The following is an 11076-nucleotide window of genomic DNA, read 5'->3' as shown; positions in this document are numbered from 1 at the left end:
CTTGGGTTTTTTGTTTGTTTTGTTTATCAGAGACAGGGTTTCTCTGTGTAGCCCTGGCTGTCCTGGAACTCTGTAGACCAGGCTGGCCTCAAACTCACAGAGATCCACCTGCTTCTGCCTCCCGAGTGCTGGGATTAAAGGAGTGTGCCATCACTGCCCGGATCTTGGGGTTGTTTTGTTTTAAAGAAAGAAAAAAAAGAGCCAGATCTGTGCAGAGGGTCCCTACATCCCTACTGTGAAAACCCTCCTGAATTAGAATTCACGTAGGGCTGGCCACCTTGACTTCGGACCACCGATCCACACCTAGACAGCTACTCCTCCGCCAACACCACCATAATACGAGCATCCCCTGTTGCGTTCACGACAGTAAAAAGTAATTCCTAGTACCTAAATCGGTTCTGTGCACCTCATGGAGAGGAGATATGCAGGAATCTGCATACTGAATAAGCTCCTCGGTTTAGACTTTATTAAGGCGGAAACTGTCCCTTTGCAGTCTAGTACAATGTGGAGGTGGGGAACATCGGACGGTCGCATGGGTAGGCTACGCAGAGAGGGGATCGGGACTGCGTCCGTCGCTCCTGTCATATCAGAACAGTCTCTTTGCACGGGGACCCTTGCAGCATGTGCACCTGCTCTCGCTCCCTCCTCACCTGGCCCCACCTAAAAGTCCTCCGGCCCCGCCCGCCAGCCCCAGGAATCACGTCAGTGGCTTGCAGCGTTCTGAGCCTGCGCGTCCCCGCCCGCGTCACAGCCAGTTATCTGCAACCCAGACACCTCCAAAGCCGAAGAAATACCGCACGACTGCCGGTGCAACGCCGCTGCTAGGGCCCAACTCTCGCGAGAACTCTCTGGGGGCACCCTCGCACCTTCTCTGACTCCACGGGTAATTGGGAGGAAGTTCCGGAGAGCCGCTGCGCGCAAACGCGACACGCCAACCTTGCGCCAGCGCGCCGCAAGTGCGCAGGCGCCGCCGCTCTGCTGCTCTTCCTCGTCCCTCTGCCTACAGCAGGCTGTCGGGTCCTATGTCGCGCCGGGCCCTCCGGAGGCTGAGGGGGGAACAGCGCGGCCAGGAACCCCTAGGGCCCGACGCCTTGCAGTTTGTCCTCCTTGATGACGATGACGCGGAGGAAGAGGGACCAAAACAAGGGTTGGGTGGCCGGCGCCCCGGGGGCGCAGGGAAGGAAGGCGTCCGTGTCAACAACCGGTTCGAGCTGGTGAGGAGCTGGGCAACCCGAGGGGAACGGTGTGGGAGGCATGACGTCATACGAGGGGGCATAAAGTTGAGTCTAGACTGCAGGCGAGTGGGCGGAGTGAAGGGCCTGCGCTGCATCGGGGAAGGCGGGTCTTGAGCAGGGTGGGTGGGGTGACGAGGCAGTGCTGAAGAGCCCGTCGGGGTGGTGTCGAGGGGCGGGGTTCCCTCCCTAGATAGAGGGGAAGGTGGGAGAACATGCCGAGCGAAGGGGCTGAGTGCTGTCAAGGCTGAGTGATAGAACTTCGCTGCAGTCCAGGGCGTGTCTCCGGCCAGTGTCGAGAGGCGTGGTGTGACGGACAGGCCGGAGCCGTGACGTCAGAGCGGGCGGGGCATGACACATGAGACAGCTAAGGGGAGGGCCGGCAGGGATGATGAGGGGAAGACGGGGTTCGGTTGGGTCTGGGCTTCAGTGAAAGAGTGGGGTTGTGCTGTCTGGGGCGGTGCTGTAAGGGGTCGGTGTGGCTTCATATCTGCGACTTGAGGGGGTCTCTTTACCAGCATTGCGGTTTATTCGTCGCAGCCCTTGTCTGCCCCAGCAAGTTGTACCTAGCGCGTCCCTCGCAGGAGGTCTCAGACACAGAAAAATGTGTAGCACTCTTGAGTCCCATAATGTTTTTCCTTAAGACTGACTGACCTAGTGCCAGCAGTTTCCTATGTGTGTGGGTTAGGATTCTGACTTCATGTGTGGGCAGGTAACATGTCTCTCTTGCTTGTTTTGTATCTCCAGCATGCACACATATGGTAAGGCTTCGGTGGCCATATTTTAGTGAGTGAAAACTTGTCTGAAAGTCCTTTGTAATAATCTTGCACGCCTTTAATCCCAGCACTCGGGAGGCAGAGCCAGGTGGATTTCTGTGAGTTCAGGGCCAGCCTGGTCTAAGGAGTGAGATCCAGGACAGGCACCAAAACTACCCAGAGAAACTGTCTCGAAAAAAAAACAAAATCTTGCAGCGGGTTGTCCCCAGCTTTTTATCAATTGGCAGGTTTAAAAGTCCCTAGCCAAGATACTGAGGAGTGTGGGAAATGTCGTAGAAGCTTGGGTCCGAGATTATTCACCTCTCCAGTGAGGAAGGAGAGGGCTTCACTGTGTAGTCTGTGGTGGTACTGAAGTCTTTCCTTAGTACTGACAAAACTCTTCTTCCTCCTCTGATTTTCAGCCTGAAAATAACCTCCATCCTAGTCTGTTTCTTGTCCTTTCATTTTAATTTTTTTGGCTTTTTTGTTTGTTTTGTTTTTCGAGACAGGGTTTCTCAGTGTAGTTTTGGTGTCTGTCCTGGATCTCCGCTCTGTAGACCAGGCTGGCCTCGAACTCACAGAGATCCACCTGGCTCTGCCTCCCCAGTGCTGGAATTAAAGGCATGTGCCACCGCTGCTGCTTGGCTCATCATCATCATCCATTCCCGCCCCCCACCCCCACCCCTACTCCCCATCCTGCTTCAAGATAAGGTTTGTCTGTGTAACAACCCTGGTTGTCCTGGAACTTGCTTTGTAGACCAGGCTGGCCCTTAACTCACTGAGATACATCTGCCTCTTCCTCCCAAGTGCTGGAATTAAAGGCATATGCCACCACCGCCCAGCTGTTTTTTGTTTTTTCTTTTTGTGACAGGGTTTCTCTGTGTAGCCCTGGCTCTCCTGGAACTTAAGAGATCTGCCTGTCTCTGCCTCCAGAGTGCCGGGATTAAAGGTGTGCACCACCACCACCTGGCTGGGTTTAATTTTAAACACACGAAACATAGGGGTATATGTGCTGGAGAGATGACTCAGCAGTTAAGAGCACTGACTGCTCTTCCAAAGGCTCTTGCTTCAATTCCCAGCACCCACTTAGTGGCTCACAACCATCTGTAACTCCAGTCCTGGAGGACCTGACACCCTCCTCCCTCCTCTGTGAGCACTGCATGTACATACATGGTACACTGTCATACAGGCAGGTAAAACACCTATACACATAAAAATAAATATTTTTAAAAAGAAACACGATAAAGCCTTAATGGTGCCATCTTAAAAGAAGCAGGATCACGGTGGCTTTATCTTCTACATAAAAAAATTTAAAAAAAAAGGGAAATATAAATAACCCTATGTGCCCATGGCCCAGTTCCCAGTTACTGACATTCAGTCAGTCTACATGTCTGTAAAATAATTTCACTCCTTTCTCTCCAAGAAGTGATTTCAAAGCAGATCTCAGGCGTCACATCGTTCACCCTTACATGAGTCTTCCTCCTTGACAGCAACTGGTGTTAGCTCTCAGACCTCGGGCATCTGAGACCATTGGCCCTAAAGATTTTATAGTTCTCTGGACCTCTTCCTCTGGTGATCAAGGCTTGCATTTTCTCTCCCCGACTCTTTATGACTCTCTACCTTCAGCCTCAGCGCTCTGTTCTCTACTTCTGCCTCCCTGTGTTCCTGCCACTCTCAAACTGTTACCTGCCTCTTTGAGGTGGCAGCAGCGGATGCCTTGCCATAGGGGGGCCCAGGCTGCTCACTGCTCAGCTGCTTCTTTCTCTGTATTACTGGCTTAGCCCACATTACTAAATAGGCAAGAAAAGGGGCTGGAGAACTGACTCAGTGGTTAAGGGCCCTTGTTGCTTTTCCTGAAGACTTGGGTTTGGGGGAGTCATATACCTACAAATCAACCAAGGCTTGTGATTAGTAAAAGTCGGATACAAACTGAAGTAATATTTCTGAGGCTGCACCTTTAGGAGCCTGTACAATCAACTGTGATCATAGTGTAGTTGTTTTTTTTTTCAAGGCCCTCTGGAATGGTCAGAGGAATATTGAATATGGATAGTCTGCCTTACTATTGGATGGACAGTTCTTTTCCTCAAGGCAGCTCGGGAAGAATCCAACAATTGCCAATCAGAGAATCAAAATGCTCCATCCTCCAAAGCCTTTGCTTAGTTATAGAGAAATTAACATCAGAATTTGAAGCCGTTATTAACATCCATAGTGATTCTAACTGATTTTAATATTGTCTAACGTGCTTGGGGGCGGAGTGAGGCCCCTTTATCGGTCTTCACCTCCGGGTGCACAGGGAGACTTCATCGCTGCTGCTGCTGCTGCTGTTCCTCTCCACGCTGTTCTGAGTACACAGCTGATAGCTCTCCTTTCCCAGCCGTTGTCAGGAGCCAGGTTTGGGCAAGACGGTTCTCCCCGACCTTGTCTTTTCTAATCTTGCTCACTATGTTCCAGCCACCCTGACCTCCCTTTGCCTCCCCCTCTGGCTGCAGTCCCCTTTGTTGAGATACTCACAAAAGACTTACTCTCACCTCCCATGGACTTGCTTAGGTGTTAATCCACTAGTTGTGTCTACCCTTACCATCTGACTAAAATTACAACCATCCTCGGTCACATTCCTTGTATTCTGTTTTGGTTGTTTTTGTTTTGTTTCCTTTCCTCCTGGCAGTTGCCACCAAACACACTATACTATTCTTTTTGTGTGTGTGCTGATGGTCTTCCACGGCTGGAATATGAGTTTTTTGGAAACAGACTTTGTTGCTCACTGATGTGTCGACAGTACTCAAGATAGTGTCAGGCGCCCAGCATGCGTACCAATCTGTGCTGATTTTAATAAGACAAATTACTTTAGGCATGTATGCAAGAGTGTGGAATCAGATGAACCTAGACCTGTATCCTGGCTGTCCCTTTTTATAGTTGAGAGCTTGGACAAGATACTGAATGCAAGTTTTGGGGATGCTCTTGATAACTCATAGGGCTGTCATGAAGACTGCATAAACTCATGGAGGCAGTGTGTAACATATGCTGGGCATGGGGTCAGCACTGAACCCATGTAGGTGTGTGCTGTTGGAAATGGAAGGGGACAAACGAATGTAGAAACACATTACTGTAAGTGGTTTACTTGGATATAGTCTTAGGGGCTGGTGATGTCCTTTTTGGAGAAGGAAGCAGGGTAAAAGATGGCCTGGGGCCACTCCTGACTAGATTAGAAATCATCTTTACCATTTCAATCAGAAGAAGTTTAAAAATCAATTTATTGCTGAACATGGTAGCACATACCTTGAATCTCAGCGTTCAGGAGGATTTCTGAGTTAGAGGACATTTTGACCTATATATCAAGTTCCAGGCCAGCCAGGGCTTCCTAGTGAGACCCTGTCTCAAAAAAAAAAAGAAAGAAAGAAAAGTAAACGAAATCAACTTCTTCAAGTTATATAATAAAGTATGTGTCCTTGAAGCATCCAGATTGGCTTTGCCATTTCCAGCTGTGTAACTTGTTCATGCTTCACACATCTGGTGTGTGCTCATTTGTACTGGCCCCTTGCTCAGAACATACCTTGAGAGTTACAGTTTTGAGTATTCATGGTTTGTTCTTCCTTACTGCTGAGTAGTAGTATATTTACCTGTTGTTTGCTTTGCAGTGATGGGGATTGAATCCAGGTCTTATACATGTTAGATCCTCCTGCCTGTCCTCCTAAGTGCTGGGATTAAAGGCATGCACCACTACCATGGCTTTTTTTTTTTTTTTAAAGAAATTGTCTGAGCTGGGCCATTGTGGCCCACGCCTTTAATCTCAGCACTTGGGAGGTAGAGGCTGTTAGATTTCTGAGTTCAAGGCCAGCCTGGTCTATAGAGTGAGTTCCAGAACAGCCAGGGCTATCCAGAGAAACCCTGTCTGAGGGGAGGGGGATATGGTGGCACCAAGAGGCAGGCAGATCTCTGTGAGTTGAGGCTAGATTGTCCTACTCAGTGAGTTCTAGGATAGCCAGGGCCACATATAGAGATGCTGTCTCAAAAAAAACAGAAACATATATATAATATATATAGATACGTAATAATATATAATATATATACAGTATATTGCTTATATTTAATTATGCTTACATTATATTTGTAATATATAACTATATAGAGGCTATAATATATACCATATATAGGTATATTGTTTTTATATTTATATATTTAATATATAATATTATATAACATAAACTTATATACAAATATATTTATATTAATAAATATTAAGTGTGTTTATATATAGAAATATATTATACTTATATACATAAATATAATATATAATATAGATATGAATAATATATGTTGTAGTCTATATGTATGGTCTCTATATAGTATCTATTATGTATATTTTATGTACTGTGTCGGGGCTTGAGAGATGGCTTGGCAGCTAAGAGCACTGGCTGCTCTTCCAGAGGTCCTGAGTTCAATTCCTAGCAACCACATGGTGGCTCACAACCATCTATAGTGGGTGCCCTCTTCTGGCATAAAGTTGTACATCCAGATAGAGCACTCATATACATAAAATAAATAAATCTTTTTTTTTAAGTTATATATACTGTGTGTACATATATATGCACATGCATATAAACTCGAAAGAAAAAAGACAAACAAAATTAACTAAAAAAATTGACTTAGTTGGGTGGGGTGGTACATGAAGGCTAATTCGGGAAGATTGATATGGGTTCAAGGCGAGCCTTGGCTTCATAATGAGACTCTGTCTTTAAAAACAAATTTTTTTTGAGCCTACTGCATGCCTTTAATCTCAGCACTCAGAGGCAGATGCAGATGGATCTCTTGAGTTTGAGGACAGCCTGATCTACAGAGCAAGTTCCAGGACAACCAGAGCTACCCAGAGAAATCCTGTGTCTTAAAAAAAAAAAAAGTTAGCACTTTGGTGCACATCACAGTAATTTTATTATATTAGAACAATATGTAAATCTTTCACTAACCTCTTACAAACCTGAATGAGCATATTTCCCCCTCACAGCTGGAGAGTATGAGGGGAAAATTCACATGACTGCTCTTTTGACTCTGGTTCCAACTGTAGGGGTTCTCAAGGCCGCCTTCCAGGTTTAGTAAATAGTGAGAAATAGAGAATTTATTTGGTTCTTACAACGTACGGCAGGGAACATCATAGACAGTGGAATACCAGAAGCAATGCTTGCACTGTTGATGGAGGTGGGCCTCCAGTACTTCTGATGTCCGTGACCTTGTCCCTGGAGCACTCCCAGCCAGGGAAGGTGACCTGAGTCTCTATGTTCAGGTTTTTTGTCTTGTTTTTGGCATCAGGGGTTACAAGATGAACTGGTTCCACAGTATATTGTTGGAGTTCACTTGAAGGGGCTTTACTTTATAGCTCACATGACTGACCTAGATCTGTAGGGCTTCAGGAGGACACCCACATTAGATCATGTTGCTACCATGACTTGGCCTCAGGGCCCCTGTAAATCCTCTGGGAAGTGTGGGTCGAATCGCCAGTGAAGAAGACATTACTGTGGAGAATGACCAGATGCTTAGATGTTAACTGCTCAGAAGCCAGGACAAAGGCCAGGCCTTTATTTGGATGGGATTAAATTTTTTTTTCCCCCAAGACAGGATTTCTCTGTGTAGTTTTGATGCCTTTCCTGGATCTCACTCTGTAGACCAGGCTGGCATCGAACTCACAGAGATCCACCTGGCTCTGCCTCCCAAGTGCTGCTTGGATTAAAGGAATGAGCCGCCACGGCCCGGCTCAGCCAGTACTCTTAACTGCTAAACTCTTCCTCTAGCCCATTTTCATTGTTTTTTGTCCTCCAGCCTGGTAAGGTGTCTTTAGCAAGGTTTGCATAGTGAATATTTCTGTGAGGAAAGAAAGAATGTGTTAGCATTCTATTTGTGAGGGTTTTTCAACAATGGAAAAGGAAAATATCTGTGATGTTTCCAGATGTCTGCTCGCTTCTGTCTCTACACAGACAGCTGCTATTCCTGATTTCTAGGTACATAATCACTCCCCAGAATGAAGGGTTATGCTGACTTCCTTAGACCAATTCAGAAAGTAACTTCTCTTTTAGCAGCCTGTTACAGGCATTGTGGTACCTTGTCTAGCAAGACTAACAGAGTTAATCGTTTATTGAGGCTGGAGATGACTCAGTAGTCAAGAGCACTGGCTGCTCTTCCAGAGAACCACATGGTGACTCATAATTGCCCAGTTCCAGGGGATATGACATTCTCCTCTGACTTCCATGGGCACCAGACTTTCATGTGGTGCATATACATACATGTAGGCAAAATACCCATAAACATAAAAAAAATTTAAAGTTGCGTTTGGGAGGCACTCAGTAAATGGGGTCATTGTGGTTTGGGAATGTCATGCCCAAAGATGAAGATGCCATGCACCATTCATGTATTTTGGGTGCTCTGATGGAGCCAGAAGTCATTCACAAGCTCAGGAATGTGCTGGTGCTACATGGATCAGATGCCCCTTCCTTCTCACTACCCCACCCTGAGCCCATTCAGAGTCTTCTCCGTTTCTACCTGTGTAGTGTGTCCATGTACACTGGACTGGGGTGCTCAGTTGCTTTCATTTCCCTCCTGTCTTTTTTCCCAGATAAACATCGAGGATCTTGAGGATGACCTTGTGGTAAATGGGGAGAAGTCTGACTGTACCCTGCCGGACTCTGTGTCATCAGGGAACAAAGGAAGGGCTCAGCGTGGAAACCCAGAGACAAAGCAAGATGGGGATGTGGCCAAGGCAGGGTTCCCAGAACAGGTACAGGGGACCGTATGGTGATGGGGTGACTGAGGCATGTCAGAGGGAAAGCCCCAAAGTGCTGCAAATATTTCCTGTACTACCAGTTTACTGAATTCTTCTGAGTTTGAGTCCATCAATTGTTTGGTTGCCCCGAGGAACCTGGATGAGGTTTCTGTGGAAATCTGAAGACCAGAGGTAGCCTCAAGGGTACCATATAGAGTGTCTACCTGCCTCTTTTGAGTGCATCTGTGTCTGGTCAGAAAATTCAGTCTGGTGAAGCCTGAATTCTCACAGAAGGACTTGGCTACAGTAGGTATAGCAAGAGAGCAGGGGTAGGGCTCACTGAGGCACCCTGGCTCAGTGAGTCCCCATCCTCAGGGTAGGTGGAGCGCAGCAGGGAATGGATGGCAAAATGAAGAAAGAATGGCAGTGGTCAGGTGGCTGGATGGTCCTGTGAGCTATGTCTGCTGCAGGTCACAGGAAGCCCTGAAGCACAACAGGGCAGGGTACGAGAGAGGCCATTGTCACTGGCACAGACATGGCAGGTGTTTCTTATTGCAGAAACTCGAGAGAATTGGAAAGACTTGAGGATGGAGGAGGAGGAATGGGGACTACCACACTGAGGATTGAACTTGTTGCTTACATTTTTATTTTATTTTGTTTTTTTTAATTCAGCGTATCACCATATAACCCTGGCTAGCCTGGAACTCTATATAGGCCAGGCTGGCCGCAAACTCAGATGTCCACCTGTGTCTGCCTCCTAAGTGCTGGGATTAAAGGCATGCGCCACCACGCCTGGCTGTTGCGTAGTTCTTAATGTTTCCAATTTCATTTCTTTCCATTGATTAAAGTGTCTCCTTCCATTAGTCTAATGCAAGTGGCAAACTCCGAAAGAAGAAAAAGAAGCAGAAAAATAAGAAAAGCTGCACAGGAGAATCCTCGGTATGTTGTCACACTGACTGGTTCCTCTGCCTGAGCCTCACTGTTCCCTGCTGCTCCCTCAGGCTGGTTCTGGAGAAAGTTTTGTTTTGTTGAGCGCTTTGATTGCTTTCACTGAAGTGTAGCTGAGAGGTCAGGAGAACAAAAGGGAAAATCACTCACAGATCTTTCTCTGGCTTGTGCCCTTTGCTCTCTGGTTGTCAGACCCCACTCTTGGGTTCTGTGTTTTGAGATGAGTGTTTCTTCTAGATCTCTTCCCTGCTCAACTTACTTTCGTCTTATCCTGATGGCTTAAGCTCACCGTGAGTGTAGATGCCACTGTGGACCTGTTATCACATGGTCCGGCCCTGTTGCTGCCTCATGCCCCATGTCTTACTCTCAGTTCTGAAAAAAGCCAAAGCTCTGTTACTCTCCAGTGAAGGGTCATGACTCAGCTTACCCAGGGAGGGAAGCTCCTCTGGAGGACATAATGTGGTGTTTTAGCTTATGATTTCCAGGGCCCTCTGAGTCTGTGATTCCAGCTCTCCTGGCTTTCTCTAGTGAGACACGTCTCCTTTCTGATTGTATGTGCAGCATATGATCATGTCTTTTAGGAAGTAAGTCAATATAATCATTCTTTTTCAACATAAATGATTCTGTTGCTGATGGTTATAATATTGAAAGTAAAGTCAGAGCCAGGTATGGTGGTACGTGCCTAGAATCCTAGCAGTGAAAGTCACTGTAATGACTAACAGGTTATTCTGGCTTTTAGGAAAATGGGCTAGAAGATATTGATCGCATCTTAGAGAGGATTGAAGACAGCAGTGGGGTCAGCCACCCAGGCCCCCCTCCACTGAATTCCAGGAAGCACGTCCTCTATGTGGAACACAGGTACAGCCCTGCCCTCACTTCATGAGAGAAGAACAGTATTTGAAAAAAAGCAGAAGAAAATTGACCGTCTTTATTTCAGTCAGGCCTGGTGACAGACACACACTTGTAATCCCAGTCCCAGCACCTGGGACGTGGAGACAGGAGAACTAGGAGTTCAAGGCCAGCCTGGGCTGCATAAGATGAATGCAGAGAAGGGATTGTTCTGTATTTTTTGTGAAGTGGTAGGTGTAGGGACGCAGTGTAGTGGTAGAGTGTGCACCCAGCATATGAAATGCCCTGGGTCCCGTCCCTTGTGCCGCGAGCTCCACGTTCGATTCCTGCAAAAACAAAATGAAGCACTGTAGTGCCGGGTATGGTGGCTTATGCTGTAATTCTAGCACTCATTAGGTTGAGGCAGAAAGAGTGCCACAAGTTCAAGGACAGCCTGGGCTACAGAGTGAGACACTCTGCCTCAAAACAAATCAATCAAGTTTATTAAACATTTAAGAAATAATGCGGGCCGGGCGGTGGTGGCGCACGCCTTTAATCCCAGCACTCG

The 11076-nt window shown here is 47.0% G+C and overlaps 1 protein-coding gene across 4 annotated transcripts in view; it reads left to right on the top strand.

Annotated features, from left to right (window-relative positions):
• Positions 1–817: 817 nt before the first annotated feature.
• Tcf25 (transcription factor 25) overlaps positions 818–11076 on the top strand; it is a 31440-nt gene continuing 21181 nt past the window's right edge. The window contains exons 1-4 of one of the 4 annotated variants that reach the window (XM_052729740.1): positions 820–1214; positions 8586–8747; positions 9597–9671; positions 10420–10538. In XM_052729740.1, the coding sequence (XP_052585700.1) occupies positions 1023–1214; positions 8586–8747; positions 9597–9671; positions 10420–10538 (548 nt within the window). In that variant the 5' untranslated portion in view covers positions 820–1022. Of the gene's footprint in view, positions 1215–8585; positions 8748–9596; positions 9672–10419; positions 10539–11076 lie in introns of all 4 variants that reach the window. The other 3 variants (XM_052729742.1, XM_052729743.1, XM_052729741.1) reach the window with 3 other exon arrangements.

Source organism: Peromyscus californicus, unplaced genomic scaffold (assembly GCF_007827085.1).
Source record: "Peromyscus californicus insignis strain IS unplaced genomic scaffold, ASM782708v3 Scaffold_8__1_contigs__length_139910024, whole genome shotgun sequence".
Classification (NCBI taxonomy): Eukaryota; Metazoa; Chordata; class Mammalia; order Rodentia; family Cricetidae; genus Peromyscus; species Peromyscus californicus.
Note: the sequence above shows the minus strand (reverse complement) of the source record. Positions and strands in the feature narration are given on the sequence as shown.